Here is a 26,021-nt window from a genome sequence, read left to right on the forward strand (position 1 = left end):
TGGTTGTCCCTGCTGGAACTTGATTGGCCTTTTTTTTTTTTGCAGGGAGCTGCTGGGACCTGAATTCTGCAATACAATATTATCTCAGCTTGCCTAGCATAGGAAGTCTGGAGGAAAAGTTCCTACCAGACAGAAGGAACTACGGAGGGTGGGGAATTCAAAGCAATCTAGGGCCAGCCCCTGGGTGGTGCAAAGCTGTAAGCCCTGGATGGCACACTCAGCCCTGAAATAAGTGTCTGGCTTTGCGCTCGTCCGGGTTTCTAAAGCAAAGGCTGAGACACAACCCCCCTCCTTCTCCAAACAATCCCTTCTGTAAATCTTTGTTCATGAAGTGTAACTGGGCTGGGCTATGTCTCAGCTCCCAGCCCTTTTCCTGTGGGTGGGGAGGAGGGAGAGAGTGCTTAGCTGACCTCGCTGTTCTTGCCCATACAGGTGTGCATAAATTGAAGGAATGCCAGACTGAGTGACAGGCACCTCCCCTTACCCTCTACCTGAGCTGGAATAAAACTGTCCCTTTCTAGAAAAGGGATCCCACTACAGCTATCCTCACCCTCTCTCCTCCTCCCCTTACACCCCTGGTGAGAGAGACAGGCAGAGGGAATCATTTCTAAGAGAAAGAGGAGGAAGAGAAGTCAATATTTGATCAGAGGGGACAGAGATCCCTGCAAAGGTATGTCAAGTTCATGAGCTGCCTGCCCACCCTGAGGATTTAAACTTGGCAACTGAATGGAAAAGAGAGAAAGGGGATCAAAAAATAAAATAAACAGGCTAAGTGTGGACGTCTGCTGGTGGCAGTGAAGCAGTGAAATTCCCCTTTTGCCTTCAAAAGAATTTCTTGGCTTGCTGTGTGGGTGACTGCTATTTGGATTGTTGCAGAGTATTTGGACTTTGAATCAGACACAGCACTAATGAGGTTTGTGGAATTAATTTATCTGTGTTCTTTAGTGTGGCGCTTGCTCTAATTTTTTTGCTATTGATTAACAAAGGGGAACAGTTAAATGAGGCACAGGGCTTCTCTCACAGGTAGGCACAGGACAGATTGAGGTGGAATGCTTATTGTATGTATCTCCTTTTTGTTTTGTTTTTTACACGTGTATTTTCATTCGTTTGTGCTGCTTGGAAATGGCACTGGTTGATCAGACAGGTTTGTTTTGCAGAGTTGTGCAGTTGTTTGGGGGCAAGGGGGTTACCCTATTAAAATATGTGAAGTGCTGTGTTTACCTCACACACACAGCAGCAATGATGTCTGAGTTGTGGGATTAACAAAGGTTGTCCCAGGTTTCTAAGGGTTGCTCTTTTTCATTCCGCCTCTTGCTAGCCAGGGAAAGATGTACTGTGCCAGCAGAGAGGGCATAGGGAACTTGCAACTAAGATGGCCCAAGGTGTTCAGAGCTACAGGTTGGGTTGAGCCCATTATAAACACAGGGGCCATTTTGCGAAATGTGGATCTGTGTCCAAAGTTTGGGGTTGAGCCAGTTAAAAATGGGCCACCTATGAAATCCGTGTTCAGATTCAGGGAGTTTGGGCTCTTCTGAATTGCAGATAGAGCTCTGCTTTTTCTTGCTGGCAAATCTGGCGTAGTGTGTGCACAAGGGAAGGAATAAAGGGATGGAGGGGCGGTGAGTGGGGGGGGGGAATAAGGGGTCAGCGTGCATGTGTTGGGGACAGGATAAGGGGAATAAAGTGTGTCGGGGGGAGATAAAAGGGGCAGTGGAGGGTTAGAGGACAGGAGGGGGCCATGTGCCGGGCAGTTGGAGGAGAAGGGGCTGTGCGGGGAGGGCAGCAGGGAAAAGTGAGGGGATTTGTGGACGTGGGGCTATATCAGAATTCTGAATCCTGGTAACAGCACAGACAAGATTTGTAGTGCACTGCTGCAGATGCTCACCTCAGCAAAACCGTCTCCAAACTGCTGGGCCCCTTTGTGGGGAGGCGACTGGGAGGAGAGGGGCACTAGAGTGAATGTGGTTTTCCAAGGGGCGTTCAGTACACCCAGCTGGACAGGGGCATTCCCCATGGGGTAACATTAGCATTGGAGGGAACAGGATACCACCGGGCATTGCTAATAAGTTATGGAGCATTTCACTGAGCAGCCACCAGTATGAATCCTGCCCAGCTCAGCAGGAGTTAAAGGTTGTTCCCACCTACTGGATATTTGGTGGCCCTTAATGGGTTTGCTTTAATGAGCCATGTCACAGACGCACCCCTATGTTTTGCACTAGGTCGGGGGGGCCAACCTGCAGCTCCTCAGAAGTTATTTTGCGGCTCTTGTCTAGGCACCGACTCTGGGGCTGGAGCTACGGGCGCCAACTTTCCAATGAGCCGGGGGGTGCTCACTGCTCAACCCCTGGCTCTGCCACAGGCCCTGCCCCCCCTCCCCTGAGCCTGCACTGTCCTTGGTCTGCCCCACTCCCCCCCCGCCGCGAGCCTCCTGCATGCCATGAAACAGTTGCTCGGGAGGTGCGGGGAAGGAGCGGGAGGCGCTGATCGGCGGGGTGGGGTGGGGTGGGGGAGCTGATGGGGGGGCTGCTGAGATATTACTGTGGCTCTTTGGCAATGTACGTTGGCAAATTCTGGCTCCTTCTCAGGCTCAGGTTGGCCACCCCTGCACTAGACTGTAAGCTGGAGGCAAGGACTGTCTTGTACAGCATGTTTGTACAGTGCCTAGCACGATGGGGCCTGGATCTTGGGAGTTCCTGCAGCAGGGGCTGAAATTACATTACTATAGATGGCAAAAGTTTGAGTCTCACACGCTGGAGGGATATTTTAGGGGGAACTCTCTCCTAACGTCTGAATTTTTGGAGTTAGCAACAGAGAGTTCTGGCTCCTCTGCCTTGCGGCGACTCTCTGCATGCAGCCATGCTGGGGGGCTGATGAGTCCACAATCACATTGCTCCATCTGCCTGTCGTACTCTCATTCAGGGAAGGGCTTAGCCTGAACTGAGGCAGCTGCGCTTCCAGCCAAAGAGCAGCTTGCCGCTGCTCCCCAGCCTGCAGAGGAGCAGACCCAAGCGTTGGGGGTGTCCCCAGTGCTAGTGTGGTTAGTCCGCCTTCATTCTTCGTGTGGATTGCGGCAGTGCCTGGGAGCCCCAGTCATGAGCTAGGACACATTGTGTCAAGCGCTGTACAAACACAGGACAAATTGCCAGTCGTTCCCAGTGTGCCAATGTGATGTGCTGCATCTCGTTGAGTGGTCAAACACGAACCCCTTTTAGGGGGTTATACCTGGAGCCATGTGCCATTGGAAAGGGCATTTGGCTTTGGTTTGAAGTGGTGTCTCTGATTGGCCCCTATTGCTTATGCACGTGTGTGTGAACACAAGAATAGTCTGACCCTGTATGGTCAATGGTGCATCTAGCCCAGTATCCTGTCTTCCAACAGTGGCCAGTGCCTGATACTTCAGAGGGAATGAACAAAACAGAGCAATTATTGAGTGATCCATCCCCTGGCATCCAGTCCCAGCTTCTGGCAGTCAGAGGTTTAGGGATACCTGCAGCATGGAGTTGTGTCCCTGACCCTCTTGGCTAACAGCCATTGATGGACCTGCCCTCCATGAACTGATCTACTTCTTTTTTGAACCCAGTTATAATTTTGCTATTCACAACATCCCCTGGCAACGAATCCCACAGGTTGACACTGCGTTGTGTGAAGAAATACTTCTTTTTGTTTGTTTTAAACCTGCTGCCTATTAATTTCATTGGATGACCGCTAGTTTTCGTGTTATGTGAAGGGGTGACTAACACTGTCCCCAGTTCATCCGCACCAGTCATAATTTTTTAGCCCTCTATCATATCCCACATTTCAGCCGTCTTTTTTCTAAACTGAACAGTCCCAGTCTTATTAATCTCTCCTCCTATGGAAGCTGCTCCACACCCCTCATCATTTTTGTTGCCCTTCTCTGTGCCTTTCCCAATTCTAATATATCTTTTTGGGGATGGGGCAACCAGAACTGTACATAGTATTCAAGGTATGGATGTACCATGGATTTATATAGTGCATTATGATATTCTCCTAATTATTGCTAACATTCTGTTCACTTTTTTGACTGCCGCTGAACACTGAGCAGGTTTCAAAGGACTATCCACAATGACTCCAAGATCTTTCTTGAGTAGTAACAGCTACTTTAGACCCCCTCATTTTGTATGTATAGTTGAGGTTATATTTTCCAATGTGCATTACTTTGCGCTTATCAACATTGAATTTCATCCGCCATTTTGTTGGCCAGTGACCCAGTTTTGTGAGATCCCTCTGTAACTCTTGGCAGTCAACTTTGGACTTAACTATCTTGTGTAATTTCGTATCGTATGCAGACTTTGCCACCTCACTGGTTATCCCCTTCCAGATCATTTATGAATATGTTGAACAGCACTGATCCCAGCACAGATCCTCTGTGGCCCCCACTGTTTACTTCTCTCCACAGTGAAAACTCACCATTTATTCCTACCCTCTGTTTCCTGTCTTTTAATCAGTTACTGATCCATGAGAGAACCTTCCCTCTTATTCCATGACGGCTTACTTTGCTTAAGAGGCTTTTTGAAAGCCCAAGTACACTTTATCAACTGGATTACCCTTGTCCACGTGCTTGCTGACATCCTCAGAATGCTAAGATTGGTGAGGTGTAATTTCCCTTTGCAAAAGCCTTGTTGACTCCTCCCCAACATATTAAATTCATCCATGTGTCTGACAATTCTGTTCTTCACTGTGATAGGTAGATTGGGAAGTAATGAATAGATTTCATTTGCATTATCAAAGAGCTCACACTTTGCAGACTTGTGCCTGGATAGAATCTAGGGGTGCCAATTTTGGTTGGATGTATTCCTGCAGATTTCAATAATCTTTAACTCCTGGAGACTCCAGGACCATCCTGGAGAGCTGGCAATGCTAGTAGACTCTCTGTCGGGCATGTTCACAGAGTACTCCCCAGTGATTTAAATCCAGGTGGGTGTGTAAGGGATTATAGACGTGCAAAGAGCCTGCTGCTCCCACTTGAGGCTTGGACAGGAAATTCAGTTCGGACCCTGCTGCCAAACCATTCTGCAGGAGTGAGGCCATTTCAAGAGGGAAACATTAAAGCTGCTGTGGATTGTTCTGGGATAGTCTGACTGAGGGGGTCAGTGACTCGCACTGCCCTTTCCCTTGTGAAGAGAGGCTTTCTTCACACGTGTGCCCCTCACATCCCCAGCTGCCCGGAGATGGACTGGGGGTTTCTAAGCACCTAGCTGCATTTATGGCTACAAGAGTAGTGCTGTCCAAACTCCTTGCCAGCTGCTGCCAGCCGCTGAGTCGCCAGTGTGACCTCTGGCCCCAGGGAGGGGCAGCTCTGTGAGGCTGGGTAGAATAGTGCACTAAGTCCTGGACCAGGAGTGGGTGGTTCTGATGCCAGGATCATAGTAATGATGACGATGGCCTGCTCCAGGGCCAGGAGAGGCTATGGGGCCGTTGCAAAAGAACCAAACTTCCTTAATTGGAAAGGGCCCCTCCCGGGGATTTACTGTGCATGTGAGTCGGGGGGAAACAACTTGATTTGCACATATGGATGTCGGGGGTCCAAGCAGGAGCGCTTTGAACATCCGCCATAAATGCTTCGAAGGGCAGCTGAGCACATCACTTTTAAAGGGTCAGATCATCTGTCCCTTCCTCAGCGAAAACTCTGAAATTGGGGGAGATTTGCCTTGGGGGCAGGGAGATTCACATGGATTTGGACACGCTGAGCAGGAGGCAGCATTGACGTTCACCATTCAGAGAGGGAAGGGTGGTCTGGTGCTGGAGGCACTGGACTTGGGCATGTGTGAGATCTGGGCTCAGTTCCTGGCTCCCTGTATGACCCAGGACAAGTCTGTGCATCTCTCCAGGCTTTGAATTCCCATCTATAAAATGGGGAGCGTGTTTCCTTCCTCTGTCTCGTCTGTTTGGACTGTCAGCCCTTTGGAGCAGGGTCTGTCTCTCACCGCGTGACTGTGCACAATGTGTCCTGTTAGCAGATCTTACCACCCTTGCTGCAACGATCACGTTAGTGCTTCCGTAGCAGTACAAAAGAACCATGTGCTTTGCACCCAACCTGTCCTCCTGCGAGCTGTTGCCTCCAGCTCCTGGCTGGAGACGGTGATCCGGGAGGGTGCGGGGTTAGGAAGAGGGATATTTCTTACCAGTGCCTGTCAGAAATAGGGGGCAGTATTCTGGCAGTGGCGGGGGCTGCGGTGCTGTAGGAGATGCTGCTGGGGGTGAGGAGTGGGCTGCTGTGTGATTCCCCCCACCTGGAGGGCTTCGGGAAGGGGAACGGGAGGAGAAGTTACTTGGGAGGAGAGGCTGATTCCTATTGTCCAGCAGCTCAACAGGGCCGTCATAGACAGAGACGGCCTGAGGGGAAACCTGAGCACACTGAGTCGTTTCATATCTCATCATGGGTGTGGAGCACAAAAGGCTGCTGTGTCCCGCTCTGCAGTTCTAGCCTTGCTGGGGGAGGTGCTCAGCTCACACCAGAACACGCTTCTAACAGCTGGACCCTCAAAATGCACGGACACGGAGACCCAGGCTGGGGGTGGCGGCTGTTCTCTCCTGGCTCCAAAGGTTCCCCCCAATGTGTGCGGGGAAGCAGAGGGCTGCCTCTCTGCAGACTGACTTCTTGATCTTTCCCACTTGGTTTTCCTCTTCCCTTTTGTCCATGTTCCCTTTGCTCCCATCAGGTTCCATCTCTGTCTAGAAACAGCTGTCACCTCCGCCAGTTAGTATGGCAGAGCGGCCCAAGCGGATGGAGTCCTCCTCTCAATGGCTGGCCCTTAGTGTGTCCCCTGAATGTTACAACCACACAGATGCCAGCTTCTCAGCTGCAGTATCTGTCCTGGGTGAGCATGCCAAGTGCCTCTGCCTGGCTGGGCCAAGCTCAGCTGGATGGGAATCTTGCCCTCCCTGGCTATATTGGCTGGCCCCAGCTGTTCAACTCCAGACGCTGTGCAGGCACCAAGGTATCTGGGCTTAAGACTCCGCCTCACCCCTGGGCTCTGCCCAAAGCTCCTGGCCAAGGAGAAGCTTGGAAAAGTGACAAATGGCAGCGGAATCCTGGCTCTCCAAACCCCTTCTCCAAAACGTCTCTCCTTACTCCGGTGCTTCCCGACGAACCAGACGTCTTTGCCCTGGCTCAGGCCATTCAGATAATCAGGAACCCGTTGCCAAACTTACCAGAGGAAAGGCCTTGCACTTCGAGTTTTATGTCCCAAAACCGATTGGATCAAAATCCTGGTCCCATAGAAATTGCTGGGAGCTTTTCCCACTGCCTTCAGAGGGGTCAGAATTTCATACGCGGACTCCTGATGACCCATTATCTTCTACTGCGCTCACTGCCTAAAGGTGAGGTCTGCTGACAGATGGACGGACAGATAGACATCTATAACCTTGCTCATCACCATGTGGCTTCTGCGCTCGGTTATATTGGTGGTCCCTTTCTAAAGCAGATCCAGCGGCAATGTTGTACTGAGCTATGTTCATGTGGGGTAGGGGGAAGGTAGAGGAGGAAAGCACCAGGGCTTCTGGGGTCATGACCCATGCCAGATAAACTGTAATTTGTGACTTTAGGAATTTACACTTCTATTCTGCACTTTGGTAGATGCTGCTTTTTGATTTAGAGGATTGCATTAGTGCAACTGCTACAGGCAGCAGAGATCCCTCTACCAGAGCTACTGCTAAGAGACAGGAAACCTTAGCAGGATGAAATGGTCCGTGTTCATCAAGGTTCCATACGAGGTCTAATGTTTTAATCTATTTATTAATTATTTGGAAAGGAGGGTGAGGTGGCACACTCTGCAGGTGTCACAAAGCTATCTTTGTTAGTCACAGCCGGAGAAAACTGGCAGGAACTTCAGAGGAGGGACCTCCCCCAGATAGGAGAATGGACAACATGCCAGCAAATGAAGTTCATTGTTAAATGCAAAGTAATGCACCTTGAAGGGTAACATTTAAACTACTCCAACACCTTACAGGGTTCTAAATTAATTGTGTCAGCCAAAGAAAGGGACCTGGGCGGAATAGGTCAGAAGGCATAGACAGCTCAATGAGGGTCTCCCTGAATGTGTAGCTGCACTCTAAAAGGCAACCAAAATGTTAGTGTGTAGAAGGATCTGAAATACTGTGTGCAGTACTCATCACCCCATCTCCAAAAGGATCCTCCAGAACTGGAGGCAGTTCAGAAAAGGGTGATAGAAATGATCCAGGGCTTGGAAAAACTCTCCTATGACTAGAAATGGGAAAAGCCTGGGGTTGTTACTTTGGAAAGAAGATGAATAAGAGGAGACATGATGACAGTGTATGAAATAATTAATGGTTTAGAGAAGGTAGGTCAGGAGTTTAGGTCTCCCTGTCTTATATCACAAGAACAAGTGGCATTCAATGACATTTAAAAGTGGCAAATTCAAAACCAATAAAAACAAATGCTTTTTCACACAACACACAAACCAAGTGTGGAATGCGTTGTGTCAGGATGTTCTTGAAGCCAAAAAATAGTGTGATTCAAAGAGGGGCTGGATGTTTATAGGGATAAGAATATCCAGAATTATAGCTAATGCTAATAAATCCTGCAAGGGATATTAAACCTCATGCGCCAGGGTTTAAACCAACAGCTATTGGGGATTAGCATGAAATCTACCATGGGGGACAGATTCTCCCACATCTGCCGAATGCAAGGTTTCTTGCACCTTACTCTGAAGCATTGAGTGTTGGCCACTGTCAGAGACTGCATACTGGACTAGATGGACTTCAGGTTTGATCCAGTCTAGCAATTCTTAGGGTACTTATCGAGATATGATGCCTTCCTAGGATATCGATTTTCAAGCAGCTCTGGCTCTTTCACATGTATTAATACGCCATTGGTCTGTGCCCCTATTAATGATGCACTTCACGTTTGTTGGGAGGAGGTGCTCCCCTTTCCAGCCAGGGCTGCACACATGGACCTCTCTTCCATTAAAACTGTCCTGGAATCCAGATGCAGCATCCTGTCAGGTTTATGCCTAACCCATCCTGCCAGCTGGTACAGCCATATTGGTTCAGTAAAGGTACAAGGAGCAGACTCTGGCCAAGACTTTAAGGTGGCTCAATTGAGGCACCCACATACTTTTCAAAGTCACTCTTTAAAAGGAGTTGCAGAGGGTGGTTGCTCCTTTCTCATACCCTTTGCCGATTTAACCTGTAACCTCTTCAGGGAAGGGACTATGTCTTATCGTGTGTATATGCACCACCTAGTACAAACAAGCCCTGATTGCAGTTGGGAATTTCTACTGCTACAGTAATACAACTTACATTTTGCATTCATATTCCCATTTTACAGATCAAGAAATTGAAGCGTAGAGATAATTAACACCCATCTCTTATCTAGTGCTTTTCATCAGTCGCTCTCAAAGCACTTCACAAAGGAGGTCAGTGTCATTATTCCCCTTTTACAAGTGGGGAAACTGAGGCACGGAGGCAGAGTGACTTGCTCAAGGTCACCCTACAGGCTAATAGCAAAGCTGTGAATAGAATCCACGTCTCCTGAGTCCTAGTCTAGTACTCTTTCTCCTCAGCCCTTCTTGAAATGACTTGCCCAAAGTTGCAATGTGAGTTAATGGCAGAGTCAGGATTTAGATCCCAGGTCTCTGGGCTCCCAGTCTGGTGCCCTGCCTGCTGCACCCTCTTGCGTTCCCTGTGCTAGAACTGGCCAGCGCTGCTACTTTCCTAAGCTGCACCTTTAGAAAAGAGAGAAACCAAGAGCATAACAGACCACGCATCTGCTAGTGAGTGCATGGAGAATACACTCTAACAAATCTTTTCGACTGAGAAATGTTCACTTCCTCGCAGGGGTTTGGAGCAGTTTTCACTGGCTAAGAGGAAATGTGAGACAAAAGGAGAATTCAAAACACTCTGTGGTTGTTAAGACACAGTAATCTCCTGCTTTTAACTCCTGCTCGTCGGGGTTCTGAAATGATCTGACCTGTTGTTGGGCAGCTGTGATCATTCTTGGCGAGCCTGGTGTGTGTTTGGGTTGTTTTGAGGGGGTGTTTTCCCCAAGGCATCTCCACGTTGATCTGACCATGTGGTGCTCAGGGCAGGACTGAGCACTGGACCTACTCAGCAACGTCTAGGGTGGCTAGGCGAGAAGTGCTAGCAGGAAAAGTGGGGGCTACAGCACTCCTTATTATGTGTATGACAGTAGTGCCTGGAGATCCCGCTCGGAGTCAGAGACCCATTGTGCTAGGTGTAATATAAAACCCTAGTAAGAGACCACAGCCCCTGCCCTGAAGAGCACACCGTCTAACAGGGTGCTTACAGACGCGCACGTTCCCTGGTCTGTTGCATGGCAACATTGCTGGTAAAATGGGGCTGGATTTTATCGTCTTTTATCTAACCGCTCACCACGACTTGATGGCAGCCTGTGCGCCCAAGGCACTGAATAGCACATGGTGATTCAAACTCTCCCCTAATGGTTCTTTCCTGTCTTTCCTCTAAACAATCCAAGTACCCTCCCTCCTCTGGAGATCTATATATATCTGTGAGCTTGGCATGCCAACACCAGTGCCTGTGTGACATAGCAGGCATCAAATGCAGGGTCTTCACAACAGCCATGGGCTCTTTGGATGTGTGGTGGAGTGGGTTTTGCTGAGTGCCGGTAGTGGCAATGCAGAGTGGTTTACCTCTGTGTTTTCTCCTTCTCGCTTGGGAAGAGAGCCCATCCTTTGGGTCTCAATTGTGGATGGTGTTTCAAGGCGTTTCTATAGTGCTCATTGCTGGAGAGTCTGAGCAACTGGTGTTTCCCTGCATCTCGTTACGATCATGTCATCAGGACTAGGGTTCAGTAGGGCAGGAGGCGGCTCATGGGAATGGGAGACTTTCCCCAGTTCAGAACCATTCCCGCCCAGCAGTAATTGGAAACTGTTACCATCTGGTGCCAAATGAGATGGTCGTCTCAGTGCAGTGCCTAATGGGCAGCTGCCCACAGTGCACCTGGCATTAACTGGAACTTTGCTGGCAGTGACAGCAGAAGCACCAAAGTCTGAATGCGGGCAGAGGTTGAAATATCCTCAGACTCCTTAGAGATGGGTGCCTCCAGGTCGGGCTGAAATGCTCTGTCAGGGAGTCAGAGTAGGAGGCCACAGCTATGAGTAACCAGAGGACATTGATCTCCATGGCTGCCAATGGTAGCACCTTCCACCAGCTCTAAATTCACTTCAGACTTGATAAACCAGTGGGACTGAATGCTTAAGCCCCAGCAGCAAGGTACATGAACAGAGTACATCTCGTCATGTTATCCAGGTGCTCTAATGAAAAGTGCAGTATAACACCAAGAGGGAGAGGCCAGTGCTTGAGTGCTGAGGCCCTGATCTGGCAGACTGACGCACATGCTCAGCGTTATACACTGCGAGCAGTTCGGTGGGTTTCAATGGAGCAACTCACTATGCAAATAAACACAGAACTATAGAGAGGTAGGGCTGGAAGGGACCCGGAGGCAAGTCTTTGCTGGATCTACGCCTGGCCCAAAGCCCATAAAGTCAATGGGAGTCTTTCTGCTGATTTCAGACACTTTTATATAAGGCCCTTACCAGCTAGTTCACAAAGCCCAGTTCTTCGGGAGGGTCTCCCAGTGGGAAATGGTGAGCTGCTGCTTATGTGACAACCCAAGACGCATCATTCCCACCTTCCTGAAAGATTCCTGCTTTGAAGCCTCTTGATATTTTAACATCATGCTCAGGAGCATGGATTACCCTGAGATGGAGAAACAAACCGACTAGCCCCAGGGAGTCTTTGTTGTGAGAGTCAACCTTGCATTGTGCCTGCATCCTCTAGCTCGAGGTGCTTTAGTACCTTAAGCTAGACTTCGGCCTTGACATTTTTAATTTTCCTGCCCACATGTAGCAATACAGGGAATCAGTCCTCCTGGCAGAGGTGGTGTCTATAATAGAAAACTACAAACTCTTAAATGATCTTCTGCAAAGTTTTGTCTCCTTTGTTTCCCCGGGGGCCACACACCCCATCTAGAGTGCTGTGGAGTAGCCAGAGACATCTAATGGCTGAATAAAATATTGCAAGTTCATGCATGGCCTCAGGAAACATGATTTAACAAGTCAGCGTTTTGCAACTAGTTTGACTTCAGTGTGGCTGCAGCTTTGGAACAGACAGACGGTGAAAGTTGTTCTTCACGGGCTCTCAAAGATGCAAACCGGTTCAATAGCCCGTCACGGGACCAAACATCAAGGTTCACCGTGGATGTCTGGCACTTGCCAGAGTGGTTGGTGCCATTCTGGAAATTCTTACTACAATAGAAAATAGCCAAAAGGAGGAAAACCTTGTTTTTCCTTCTCCGTCTCTCATTAGACCACTGGGCCCTGACCCCGGGAAAAGGAGGTATTTGCTCTGGCTGTGAGTCATGCAGGCTGACTGGCACTGGGCTCTGATTAGCCATGGCCTACCCTATTGTTGGTCCATAGGCAACCATGGGATGGTGGAGACAGTCAGTATTAGTGAAAAGAAAAGGAGTACTTGTGGCACCTTAGAGACTAACCAATTTATTTATTTATTTCAGAGTAACACGGCTGTTACTCTGAAACCTGTCAGTATTAGTGGTTTCTCCTCCTTAGTTGGGGCTGGAAGGCAGAGAACTATACGTGTTTGTAGCTCTGCTGAGAAGGGTGCAGAAGAACCAGCGGTTACTGGAGCCTTTAAAACACACAGCGACTCCTTAGCAAGGAGGATCTCTGTGAAGGAAGGAGTGGGCAGCTAAGAGAGGGGAAGGGAAACCGCTTGGGTCCTCTCCTGAGCAGAGACTGATAGCTCTGCCAGAGCCAGGCAAGCATTGTGCATGCCTCCCCATGCAGCTCTGCCAGGGCACTTTGATCCCAGCCCGCAGCCCCCATCTGTTTGTCCTGCCGCTCTGCTGATGTACCTCACACCAGACCTGCAGCACCCCGATATTACAGGGCTGGGCATTTTCCTATTCAGAGACTGCTAACCAGACCTAATTGCTGCTAGGCATCGTTCTAGGGCCCCTTCTGGGCTCCAGTCCCAGAGCACAGCGTGTTCCTGGATATGAGTGAGCCTGCCAGGGGAAGGTGACCCAATAAAATCTGTGCTGAACAGGGCAGTGGCTGCTGCCAGCATGAGGGCACTACACACAGGGATGCACTGGGATATTCAACCCATTTGCACAGATCACTAGCCGCTTTAAAGCTGAAACACCTGTTTGGGAAACTAAAGACCCTGCTTCATTCCCCTGTCCTACTCCAGTATCCCATAGGTTAATTCCAGTATAAAATCCCTCCCTCCCCCCATCTCTCTGTGTGGTGGGGGGTGTTCCTATTTGTGGAGGCTCTGCCAATCACCCCATGCTGCGAACCTGTCTGGAGGTAGAGTCCTCTGCAGCCCCACAACTGCTCGGCTGTGATTGCTCATGTGTTGGATGCGTTGCATGGGTTATCCCCAATATAAAACTCCACACACACTCCTTGTAACATTGTCGGCTTGTTCATTTCCAGGAGGAAGAGGATGGACATGCTGCTCAAAAGGGCATTGGCCGGGCTGCTCCTGTTGGTCATGGTCTGTGACGTATGCTTGTGCCAAAAGAACAGAAGTAAGTTCAGCTCGTGTGTCTGTCTCTCCTACTTGGTTACGCTGCTGAAGTCCTTGGCCCTGGGAGCTCTGGGGCACATGCCTCTCCAGCTGCCTTCTCCTGGCCTGCTAAGCAGCCGCTTTGTATCTACTCCTATTCCAATCACTCTTGAAATGCTGAATGTGTGGCAGAGCTTGTGAGCAGCATCCAGGTGTCCTGACTGTTAGGCCCTGGCGCTATCCAAGATAATGCTCTTTAACACACCCTCCTATTTCTTTTGCATGCACTTGCTCCATAGCTCCCTTCCGTTGGTCTGTCTGACATACACGCTGTCTCTGGTTTTGAGCCAGCTCCCACTAAGTCTGCGATAAAACTCCTACTGACTGGGAGCAGGCCCAGCCCCTCTGATCGTGGCTCGCCCCTTCTTGCTTTCCGAGGTCAGGCCAGCTTCTTCCACTCTTGATGTGTTTGATCTTGCCTCCTAGTTAATCGCTGCGTGGCCTCCAGAGCAAGAAGCTGCACGGAGTGTATCCGAGTGAGCAAGGACTGCTCCTACTGCACGGACGAGGTGAGCGCCTCCCCTCTCAGGACTATGTTACGCACAGTGTGGTCACATGGCCTTTCACTAGAGAGAGGCCCCCCATCAGCCTCCAAGAGAGGGAACCTGTGTTTGGATCCAGCTTCACAATTGAGTCCTCTCCTTCTAATAGGCTGGATCCCGGCTTTGGCAACATGTGGCTCCACGCTGTCTCTGTCTGTCACTCACAGACAGTTTGGGGGTATTCCAAGATTGGGCTCAGGCCCGTCTCTCTTTTGACCTGTCGCCTCCTCAGTGCAGTCCTCGTTCAGACTGCCGGAGAGCCTCCCTGTAAGGGGAGCTGTTTAAGAGGCTCCTTTAGATTCTGCTTCCTCAAGAAATGGGTCCAAAGGGAAATGAACCTGGCGGCAGTATAACCCAGGCAGGGGGACGGTTTGTGGTGGGCTCAGAGCAGGGATCTCTGGCTGCTCAGGGATAGACGCCAACCCCCAACTCTGGAATGAGAGCGAGGGGTGGGCATTTGGGTCTGACGTACCCCACTGTGAGATGAGGGGTTGGGCTGTGATCAGACAAAACAATTGCCCCACTGCCTCCTGGTCCCCAGTCTCTCCAGTCCAATGGCACAAGTTACCACGGTGCAGATCTGCCCAGACGTGAGCTGGATAGGCCAGTGGCGAGAGTGCAAAAGCATTTCTTGCAAAGCTGCTTTGTCAGGTAGCAGGGCCCCGGTCCCAGCAGGGTGAGGGGGGCACATAGGGTAGACCACACAAGAGGTGCTGGCTCTGTGTGGGGAGAGAGAGGAAGGTGAGAGGAGGGAGGGGAGGGACTCAAGTGAACCAAGAATGCAGGAAATGAGGACCAGTGAGGAATTTTTAAGAGGGCTTTGTTGTAATTTCAGACTCAGATAAGCCTGATCCTTGGCTCAATAGAAGCGGGAGGGCAGGAGAGAGGGAGCAGAGAGGAATTGGGATGTAAAACACAGGCGGGTGAAGCACAGAGAACGCTAAACCCACAATGTGGGAGAGATTGAAGAGTGAACAGGTGGGGGACTCTCCCTCTTTTCTATCTAAGATGACGTTTCAATATCTGTTATATGCTTTCCGGGGGGTAAGTGTTTGCAGGGGGAGAGGTCTGACTGGCTGAACACCGTGGTCCTCACGAACGGGAGGGGAGCTGGGGCCTGCGACGGAGAGGTGTCAGAGGGGCAGTCTCTCATGAAGCCGAAATGCCTGCCCAGCTGAGCTTTTTCCATTCCTGCCCTCTGCTATCCTAGCGGAGGAGGGGCTGGCTGCCTGATCCCCCCTCCCTGAATGCTTCCCATCCTCCTGGACTGTTTCCTAACTCTGTGGGTTTTCCTCTCCTGTGGTCACAGACTTTCAAAGAATCCCGATGTGACCTGAGAGAGAACCTGGTGAGCTATGGCTGCATCCGGGCCAGCATTGTGTACGTGAGAGGAGAGATGCTGGTGCAGAAGGTGAGCAAAGAGCACCAGAGCCCTGGAGATAATCCACCAATGTTCTGCTCCTTGTTTCCTTGACAAGCCTTTCACTTGATTGCATTCGCACAGCTCTTCAAGGGACATCAGCGTGTCCCGAACCTCACCTTCTGGTTGTTATAACCCGCTGAGAGAACCCCCTCCAGGTTCCTAAATACTTCTTTGCAATTCCACACGGCTAGGCGAATATACATACCAGCAGCTACTGTTTACATAAGGCCCACTCAAAAACAGGATATGCTCTTTGCTAGCTGATTAACGTACCCCATTCTCAAAGACCTGCCGGTGAAACGGATGCATGAACAAAAAGACACGCGCATGTCAAGCTCTGTTCGAAATGCAGGAGTGGGTGAGGCAGCTTGACAGGCTAACTCTGGCATGGGTAATGGGATAACAGGCTTTATCTCGGCTCTAGGGTGCCAGTCAGAATTCAGCCAAGGTTGACAGCTGAGTGGATCAGGACATGGGGGAGGGGCAGGGAAATGTTGTGAGAATGTCCTGGATCTTTTTCCGCCCTATTGGAAACAATGTCGTCGACAATTGACCCATGTTGCCCAGCTCCAGTTGATAGATATTGATTGGAAGCCCTGATGCCTGTTTGGCAGCCCACCCGAAATGAGTTTGGGATCATAGCACAGTGCCCCTTGGAAAGGGGTAACGGCCACGTCCATCCCGCCACAAAGGGCACCGAGGCCTTGTCGGCACGGCGAATTTGGGGCAACCTCTCCCTTCTGTTGCTCTCGTACAGTGTAGCTCCTCCAGCCCTAACGTAGACCGGCTGCTGGTGCCCTTGCACTGTCCTCTCACCCTGCCCAATCAACATGGCCTCTCTGGGGCTTCCCCCTTGCCAACGCTGGTGCAGCTGGAGTGAGGTGGGCAATGGAAGGACTCATGCTGACAGGGCAGCAGAATAAACTATTCTCAAAGCTCCCCATCCTCAGGTAGGTTAGACACATCCGGGCACAGTCAGCGAGGGCCTGTCCTTAGAAATTGCACAGATAAGAAGCAATCCACCTAGTTAGCACAAAAATAAACAGATATCTCCAGCTGGGGGGTTAACCCAGACTCACCTGGGTGCAGGGGTTTCCCACTGGTGTCAGTCCCGCCAGGTGTCCCCAGCAGCGCTTCCCCTGAGCACATGCAAGGGGAAGGAGAATGAAAGTTGACCCCTTGTTCACCAGACACCAGCTATTACCCCTGCCCCTCATCGCAAGCACCAGGGTGAATCTCCTCTGCTGCTCTGCTAATGCTTTTCCGCTCTCTCCTCTGGCAGAATGTTAGCATTGACATGTCTCTGAAGAAAACCCAGGTGTCCCCACAGCAGATGATCATGCGGCTGAGAGCTGGTGAGGAGGCCAGCTTCAACATGGACGTCTTCCAGCCCCTCGAGAGCCCTGTGGATCTCTATATCCTTATGGACTTCTCCTACTCCATGTCTGACGACTTGAGCAACCTCAAAAAGATGGGCCAGAAGCTAGGTGAGGCTGGAGCTAGGCATGCTAGGGGAGGAAGGGAAGCCAGGTCCCCCTACTGACAGCATGGGCAGAGAATCTCCACCCAGGGCAGGGAAGAGTAACACAACCGGCAGAGGGGCTGTGTGCATCTGGCCACCAGGTGTTTGTCGTTGGCCCTCGCTGCTTAGTGACGCACCTGGCTCTTTCTGGCCTGGGGTCCCTCTCCCCACCTGGAGCGTTCCTTCTGGCCCTTGCTGCACTACAGGGCCCATCATGAGTCCTCTTTTCTAGTCTCATACTAAGCAAAGCTGGGAACCAGTGTCCTAGAGAGCTGGTGTGTTCTGTGTGGTGCCCAATGACCCAAACGCTTTGTTCCCTTCATCCCATAACCCCTTGCACTAGCCAGGAGCCTTACCATGTGAAGATGATGGGAAAAGGGCTCTGGTCCCTGCCAGTGCATCCCAGCTCACTGCTTTCTCTCCCTTCCTCCTTCCCTGCCAGCGGAATTCCTGCAAACCCTGACCTCCAGTTACACCATCGGATTTGGCAAGTTTGTGGACAAAGTCTCGGCTCCACAAACAGACATGAGACCTGAGAAGTAAGTGGCGCTGAGAGGCCCCGATGGACAGGCTTCGATGAGATTGGTCAGGGAACGCTTGTCTGTCTCCTAATTGGCTCCCCTGCTCCACAGTCTCCAGTGCTCAACCCCCCTGTCCAGGTTTCTTCTCTTGCTTTGATAACTGCAAACCTCTTCTTTCCTGCCTTTCTGTCCTCCGCGCCGGTGTCTCCCAAACGCCACGGCTAATGCCATCGGCTGCCTGCCCTCCGCACTGGTGTCTCCCAAACGCCACGGCTAATGCCATCGGCTGCCTGCCCTCCGCACTGGTGTCTCTCAAACGCCACAGCTAATGCCATCGGCTGCCTGTCCTGCCACAAGCCCACGTCGGCCCCACTCCTTGGGTCCCATCCTTGGTTTCCCCTTTCCTACGACAACAAATTGGAGCCGCACATTCTTTTATAGAGTTTAAGGCCAGAAGGGACCAGATCATCTAGTCTGGCCTTCTGTACATCACTAAACACCATCCAGTTCCTTCCATGCCAAGCCAACTACCAGAATTAGACCAAAGTATTACCACCTTCAGGAGACTAGACTTCAGAGCCCTACATGATCTTGCTCCTACTCATGTCTCTGTTCTTGCTGCCAGTGCTCCTCCCACTCGTCTCCCCTCACTGCTCCTCATGTCACTTTTTGGACCTCTCGGCTTCATGCCTTTGTGCTGCCCTGCTACCTGGAAAAGGGGTCTTTGTTCTGGGACCACCTGTCTCTCCTGCTTCTAATCCTTCTTTCTGCACCAATTGCTCCCGGGATCTCTTCTACCTTCTCACCGGTGATCCTCATGCAGGGCCCTTCCTTGCACACCCTCTTGTCCCATGCCTTGCCATGGGTTGCTGGGGCAGTACCTCGCTCTGTGCCAGACATGTTTACGGCACCATATGTGGTGATCTCTTGATGACTTCAGTAGCCAAGCCCCATTGGAAAGCCCTTGCTTCCCCTTTTCTCCATCAGGCTGCGAGAGCCCTGGAGGGATGCCGACTCGCCCTTCTCCTTCAAAAATGTCATCCGCCTGACCAGCAACATCAATCATTTCAGCCAGAAACTGAGGAAAGAGCGCATCTCGGGCAACCTGGACGCCCCGGAGGGGGGCTTTGATGCCATCCTACAGACGGCTGTTTGTAAGGTGAGTATGGAGGGGGCTGGCTCCTTTAGATGGTTTGTGTGTTTGATGGGAGAGCAACAGCAGGTGGGATGGGTGACTAGCAGTGTGGCTAACCTGAGCCCAGAACTCAGGGCCATACCTGGTGGGAGCTACTGCTCTCCCAGGATGGCCAGTCCGCTGCACCTGCTGCTGTTGCTGAGATGGCAGCTTGTCTCGTCTTCCTAGAGTAAACCCCACTGAGAAGGTGCCCCCAGTCTGTGGTGTTCCCCTTGGGTCCTCTTGCCCTCTGAGTGTTCCCTTGTTCCTAGGGTTGTGTGGATCTGCTCCCCAGAGGCCAGCAAGTCATGGCACCATGTGTTCTGGCTGGCTGGAGAAATGGATATTTCCCTTATCAGTAGGCTAGCGCCCTGCCACATATATACAGGAAACTGCCTGCTTCTCCACTGTGGCTGGACCTACCTGGACCTCCCCAGAGGCTCGGTGGGAGATGTGCACTGGGGGAGCAGGGAAGGGGTGCTTTCACCCCTTTCACCCCTGCCATTTTTGAATTCCCTGGGCTGTGTGGCAGTTGGATGTGTGCACTAGCGGCGAAGGCGGGGATTATAAATGGAGGCTGGTACCCCGAGCCCCAGTGACTTTCAGTGAGGAGTCGGATGCCATGCTCTGAAAAGCCCTGCCTGCCACCGCTAGTGCGCTCGCTTGGGATTGGCCCTGTGCATTGTGTTTGATGGGCAAGTGAATGAAATGCCCATCACCCCCCTTCCCTCTGGCCCTAGGAGAAGATCGGCTGGAGGAATGACAGCACGCACCTGCTGCTGTTCTCCACCGAGTCTGCCTTCCACTATGAAGCTGATGGCACCAACGTCCTGTCAGGGATCCTGCCGAGGAATGATGAGCAGTGTCACCTGAACGGAGTGGGCACCTATACCTTCGACACCAGGCAGGACTACCCCTCCGTGCCCACCCTGGTGCGCCTGCTGGGCCAGCACAACATCATCCCAATCTTCGCCGTCACCAACCACTCCTACAGCTACTATGAGGTGAAAGGGGTGGGCGGGCAGACAGCTGGGTGGGAGGCGCAGGGAGTTAAGGCACTGGTCACGGGTAGGGTTGCCAACTTTCTACTTGCACAAAAGTGAACACCCTTGCCTTGCCTTGCCCCACCGCTCCTCCAAGACCCCGCCCATGCCACTCCCCTTCTCTGAGGCCCAGCCCCCACTGGGTGGGGGAGTGAGGGCTCTGGCTGTGGGTGCAGGCTCTGGGGTGGGGCTGGGGATGAGGGGCATGAAGTGCAGGAGGGTGCTCTGGGCTGGGATCGAGGGGTTTGGAGGGTGGGAGGGAGATAAGGGCTGGGGCAGGGGGTTGGAGCATGGGAGGGGGTCAGGGGTGCAGTCTCCGGGCAGCACTTACCTCAAGCAGCTCCCAGAAACAGCGGCATGTCTCCCCTCCTGCTCCTGTGTGGAGGCGCTATGTGCTGCCCTGTCCATAGGTGCCACCCCCACAACTCCCATTGGCCACGGTTCCCGGCCAATGGGAGCTGCGGGGGCGGCGCTTGGGCGGGGGCAGTGTGTGGTGAACCCTGGCTGCCCCTACATGTAGGAGCCGGAGGGGGGACATGCCAGCTGCTTCCCGGCAGCTGCGCGGCATGGAGGCTAACAGGAAGCCTGCCAGCCCCGCTGCGCGGCACCACCAACCGGACAGTCAGTGGCCTGGTCAGCAATGCTGATTGGAGCTGCCAGGATCCCTTTTCAACCGGATGTTCTGGTCGAAAACTGGACACCTGGTCACCCTAGTCATGGGGCCAGATAAGTACCTCAGAGGGAGATCAAGGGACTGCTTAGGAGGAGAACTGTATGGATGCTGAATGGGATCAAATCTCTGTCAGGGGACCCACATCAGCCTGTAATTTGGCTGGTCAAGGTGGGTGAGGTACTACCTTTTATTGGACCAACCTCTGTTAGTAGTTTGGCTGTGATGAAGCAAAGGGAGTGCTGGTCACGACCCTAGGGGTCAGCTGGCCAGGAATTCTCAGTCAGAATTATTTCCCAGTGGAAAATGCCCTTTTCTCAACATTTTTGAAATTTTCTGTGGGGAAAAATTTCAGTTTTGCCAATACAATTCCACTTTCCATCAGCAAAACGGCAGCTTCTTGGTTGGAAGGCCCTTGTCAGTTTCACTTTCTGCTTTCAGACAGGCAGCCAGCAAGTCAAAATGTCTCATTTGGGTTCTCCAGAAACTGAATTTTTCAGGCGCTCTCCTTCGTTGGCATACTCTGGCATTTCCCCTTCCCCTTGCGTCTCTCTCCCCTCTCCTGCGATGGAGCAAAAGGGCCGTGTGGCACCGCTACCCACTCTGAACTGGGCATTGCAGCTCAAGGAGCGAAGGGTCCTGACTTCAGCCATGATGAGCGTCAATGGGAGCTGCCAGCACTCAGTACTTCTGAACCTGGAGCCTTAAATTACTTCCTAAGGAGGACTCCTGGGGAGGGGGCACATGTTCTTCTCTTCTCTGACGTGTTAAACCACATCACCTAATCTGCCTTCATCTTCAGCGGGTGCCAGGGACTGATCAGTCTGGAGTGGGGCGAGGCTGCTATTGAGCTCTATCAGATCCACAGGAACCCCCCCATTCTGACTTCCTGTGGGGCTCAGTGCTGGTGGGCAGGGCTTGGGTATATGTTTCTTGGGAAGCAGTGAGGACATCCAGTGGCTGGCGAGGTTTGTCTCAGGTGTGTTTTTCTCCTGAGGCGATCTCTGGCTCTGTTTTCCTGCTGAAGGTATTTGAGCTCCATATGAAGATGGGTCTGAGACATAAGGTAGGGGTCTGAGTGTGTCCAGCTGCAGAACCCAGGTTTTGGTTTGGCCTATTATAGAGAGAGGGGACAGCTGTCAAGTTCTGATCCGAATGAGAACCTTTCCACAGTTCGCAGATGGTGAAATCTAGGTTTTTCACTCAGGCCTAGCTCTCGTTCCACCTCGAGCTGGTTAGTGAAATGCTACTGACGTGCCTATTGTGTTAGGTGAGAGGAAGATCTGGGGAGGTGTGTTGTGCAAATGTTTGGCTAATGACAGGGCAAAGGGAAGAATGGCCTTGTGGATAAGGCACTGGACTGGGACTCAGGAGACCTCCATTCTGTTCCCACCTCTGCCGCAGACTCCTTGAGTGTCCTCGAGCAAGTCACTTCATCTCTGTGCCTCCATGTTCCCACTGCAAAATGGGGATAATCACCCTTCCCCCACTCCAGGGGTGAAATTCATTCTGGTGCTGTGGGGCCCAGGCACTGCAATGGCAAGTGCCAGAGAAAAGCCTACATTAAAGTGGGGAAGGTATGGGGTGCAGAAAGGAAGAGGTCCTTCTCGCTTCTGGGCATTGAGTAGGCCACCCTCCAAATCCATCCCCCCCTAAAGATCCCTGGACTGAGCGGGGTTGTCCCACTGGGTTTGTCGTGCTGATGAGGGTGGAGGAGGAGGGAATTCAGAACGACAAGGTCCCGCGTGCCGCCTGTCCTGTGCATAGAAAATTGATGGTAGCAGCAGCTGCTGATTTGAAGGTGCCCCCCAGCCATTCCCCACTGTGCATCTTCACTGCCGTCGTGTTTGGAGTGATGCTCGCTCTGAATCTGGAGGTGACATGGGGGAAGCCACTGCTTTTTATTAATAACTGACTTAAACAACCTGAGCAAGATGGGGCCAGGGATGTCTCGCTTTAGGCAGGCTTCAGAGAAACGCCACCCACCAGCTGTCCGCTCCAGCACAAACTCCCATTGGCTGTTCGTAGCCTGAGGGCAGGGCTCTGTTGCCTTTGCTGCTGGTTTATGGAAATGAACCCTTGCATGGGTGTCTCTGGAACCGCAGTGTTCCTTCAAGGGTTTGTGGCTTAGCTTCGTCTCCCTTTATTTTTCAGAAGCTGCACAAGTATTTCCCCATCTCGGAAATTGGGGTGCTGCAGGAAGACTCCTCCAATATCGTGGAGCTGATTCGCGTGGCTTTCGAGGTAAGAGACGACCTCTGGGGTCTCAGTCTAGCTCAGAGAATCAAGCCACTGGGTAGGGGGAGCATTCTGCCAGGGAAAGTGCAGTGGAGCCCTTTGCCACCTCCTGGGCAGGTGGGAAGGGGTGATGTGGATGGGTTATGTGCTGAAGATAAGTGCTGTTGGGATCTATCTTTCGTTCTTCCATCCCAGCGTATCCGTTCCAAGATGGACATCCGGGCAGACTCAGTCCCTAAGTCCATGAAGACAGAATTTACCTCCTTGAAATATGTAAAGACAGAGTCTGGCTCATTCCAGGTCACCCGCGGGGAAGTGGTAAGTCCTACACTGAGCTTCTATCCATCTGTAACAATTCTTAGGGTGCCCAGGGTTGTGAGTCACCTTATTACCTCCCTGCCTTCAGCATGAGAGAGATTTGCTTGTGCTGCACTGGGTGTCAGCTCCCTGACACCACCAGTTGTCAGACACCCAAACAATCTTCTCTGGGCTATGCCAGCCAAACTTTGCCTTGCAGGTGAACAGTAGATGCACCCCACTCCCTGAGTCCCTTTGAAGAGTTCTCCTATTACGTCCAGCCCCTGACACTGGACACTCACAGAAATTACCAGGTTTGCTGTCCCCAAGAGAACACTACACACATCTTGACTGGTTCAACACAAGACCAGCTCCTATAGGACATCAGAGCACTGAGATATATTTATAGTGAAAACAATCAGAAGTTTATCATCAAAGATTAAGATTGAAGAGACAGTGAGTAAGGATAATGGAAACAGGATGGGTACATGCAAAACAAAGTAGAGCGCACTTCCTAGAGTCTAAATATAACAGACTAAACCTCTGTCTAAAGAGGCTGATCTCATCCAAAGCAATCTCCCAGCATCTTCAACCAACTGGCCGGGATCCCCCTTTCGTGATTGCAAAAAGCACTGTCCTTTTGCTTCCTCAGTGAAGGATAAAGAGGTGTCCTTTTGCCTTCTCCTTATATCTCCCGCAAATTCATTGTTTGTCCCCAGAATTGGGATCAGGGCTGGCTCCAGGAACCAGCAAAGGAAGCAGGTGCCTGGGGCGGCCAATAGAAAGGGCAGCACTCCCTGCATTATTGGGGCTGCACGTCCGGGTCTTCGGCGGCAATTCGGCGGCAAATCCTTCATTCCTTCTCTTCCTCTTCGGAGGCAGCTCAATCAGGTTTTTCTTTTTTTTTCTTCTTCTTCTTCGCCGCTTGGGGCAGCAAAAAAGCTAGAGCCGGCCCTGGTTGGAATGACCCCTCCTGATGTGTTGACCTCACAGCTTTATGCTGACTTTGTCTGCAAATGGGGCACTTCCATTGTGTTTGCTTGCAATGCTTAATTTACACGTCAACCAAGGCAGACAAGTGAATGTACAGCCTGTGTCTGGCAGAAACGTGTTTGTCAACCCTGCCTGGATTCAGACTTTATGAACATATGTTCATGGTACAGTACATACATACATCACTTTTAAAATATCATCTGTACGTACACGTCACAACAAGTATGAGGATCACTATGACAAAGGGTTGCCAACTTTGTAATATTTAAAAACCAGACACTCCATACAATGGTATAACATTCTTTTTCCATGACACAATAATTCTGTTCAGTGGGTGTCAGTTTTTTTACCTCAGAAAGCGACGGGCAGCTTTTTGTTCCTTTCCCCCATTTGCATCACCACCGCACCCAAACCAGTGTCTGATGCATCAGTGCATAGTTCAAACATTTTGTCAACATTTGGACTGGGCAGAACAGGCTTTTCTGACAGGATTTTCTTTACCTCATCAAAATCTTCCTGGCAAGCTTTTGTCCCCACCCTGTTTTATTTGGCTTTGGCTTTTGTGCAAGTCTGTGACAGCAGACACAATGTCACTGAAACGTGCACAAATCGGTGGCAATATTTAACCAACCCTGTCAAAGACTGGACTTGTTTTTCAGTCTGGGCCATAGGCCAGATAACAACAGCTTTCACTTTCAGGGGATTGGGAGAAATTTGGCCACCTCCTAACCAATGTTCTAAATAAGGAACTTCATCAGCTTCTGTTTTACATTTTGACACCTGTACAGTAAGACCTGCATCTCTGAGTTTTGTTAGCACAATGCCCAAGTGGTTTCAGTGATCTGACCAAGAACTGCTAAACAGTGCAAAGTCATCAGTATAAACTCAGGTAAAGTCTTGTAGCTCATTTAACACTTGATTAATGAGCCTCTGAAAAGTGGTTCCTGCATTCCTGTGCGCTCCACAAACCCTCATGCCATCCGTCTTGGAGACTTAGCTGGCCCTCATCATCATGGTATCTGAGCACCTCAGTCTTCAGTGTATCCATGCTCACAGCACCCCTGTGAGGTAGGGCAGTGCTGTTATCCCTATTTTAGAGAAGGGGAACTGAGGCACCCAGACTAAGTGATTTGCCTAGGGTCATGCAGGGAGTCTCACAAAGCAGGAAAATGCACCCAGGTCTCCTGAGTCTCAGGCTAGTGTCCTAACTGCTGGGCCATCCTTCCTGTCTTGTGTAGGTTAACAGCAGTTTTGAAATGTGCATGTTCCTGGTGTTATCAGAGTAATAGCTGGACTTAAGCTCCTTGGAGCAGGGACAGTCTTGTCATGTGTTTGTACAGCACCTAATACAATGGGGGCCCTCATTTATTATTGCAGCTTCTAGGTGCTACTGCAATACAGATGAATAATAGCGGAAGGTACCGTGCAGGCCGAGCCTCTACAGCCAGGGCAAGGTAGTTCCCCACAATTCATTTATTGTCCTGGAAAGGGGAGAGCTTTTTTTTTTTCTTAAATACTTATCTCCATCCCTCCCTTTACAATCTCCCCAGACTCTCGCCTCCAGGCCACCAGTTCAAATCCACCAGAGCAGCAGCTGGATCTAGAAGGAGTGTTTGGCCACTGACCGCTAACAAATGGTTCTCTTCCATTCAGGGCAGCTTCATGGTGCGCGTGAAAGCTCATGAGTACGTGGGCGGGGAGCACGTCTGCAACCTCCCCAAGAAAGAGCAGCACGGGGTAATTCACGTGAAACCCTCCTCTTTGAGTGACAGCCTGAAAATCACCGCCTCCGTCATCTGCGACGTCTGCCCCTGCGAGCAGGTATGGAGGCTGCATTCCCACCCTCTTCGCTTCCAGGGGAAACCCCGGGACATCCTCTGCTCTGTTACAGACCGGGATTGTAATGAATTGGCTAGTGTGTGAGCACCACTGCCCTCTACTAGATGGGATCCTCACTGTTCAACTGTGTGTCATATTC

General features: G+C 51.2%; 1 protein-coding gene across 4 annotated transcripts in view; it reads left to right on the top strand.

The window, feature by feature from the left end:
* Nucleotides 1–387: 387 nt before the first annotated feature.
* ITGB4 (integrin subunit beta 4) overlaps nt 388–26,021 on the top strand; it is a 57,225-nt gene continuing 31,591 nt past the window's right edge. For 3 of the 4 annotated variants that reach the window (XM_073312084.2, XM_073312086.2, XM_073312087.2), the window contains exons 1-11: nt 388–913; nt 13,488–13,582; nt 14,047–14,129; nt 15,472–15,573; nt 16,868–17,072; nt 17,550–17,646; nt 18,616–18,787; nt 19,543–19,806; nt 22,670–22,759; nt 22,949–23,071; nt 25,697–25,864. In XM_073312084.2, coding sequence (XP_073168185.1) covers nt 909–913; nt 13,488–13,582; nt 14,047–14,129; nt 15,472–15,573; nt 16,868–17,072; nt 17,550–17,646; nt 18,616–18,787; nt 19,543–19,806; nt 22,670–22,759; nt 22,949–23,071; nt 25,697–25,864 — 1,404 coding nt within the window. In that variant the 5' untranslated portion in view covers nt 388–908. The remainder of the gene's footprint in view (nt 914–13,487; nt 13,583–14,046; nt 14,130–15,471; nt 15,574–16,867; nt 17,073–17,549; nt 17,647–18,615; nt 18,788–19,542; nt 19,807–22,669; nt 22,760–22,948; nt 23,072–25,696; nt 25,865–26,021) is intronic. The other variant, XM_073312085.2, reaches the window with a different exon arrangement.

Source organism: Lepidochelys kempii, chromosome 14, assembly GCF_965140285.1.
Source record: "Lepidochelys kempii isolate rLepKem1 chromosome 14, rLepKem1.hap1, whole genome shotgun sequence".
NCBI lineage: Eukaryota > Metazoa > Chordata > Testudines > Cheloniidae > Lepidochelys > Lepidochelys kempii.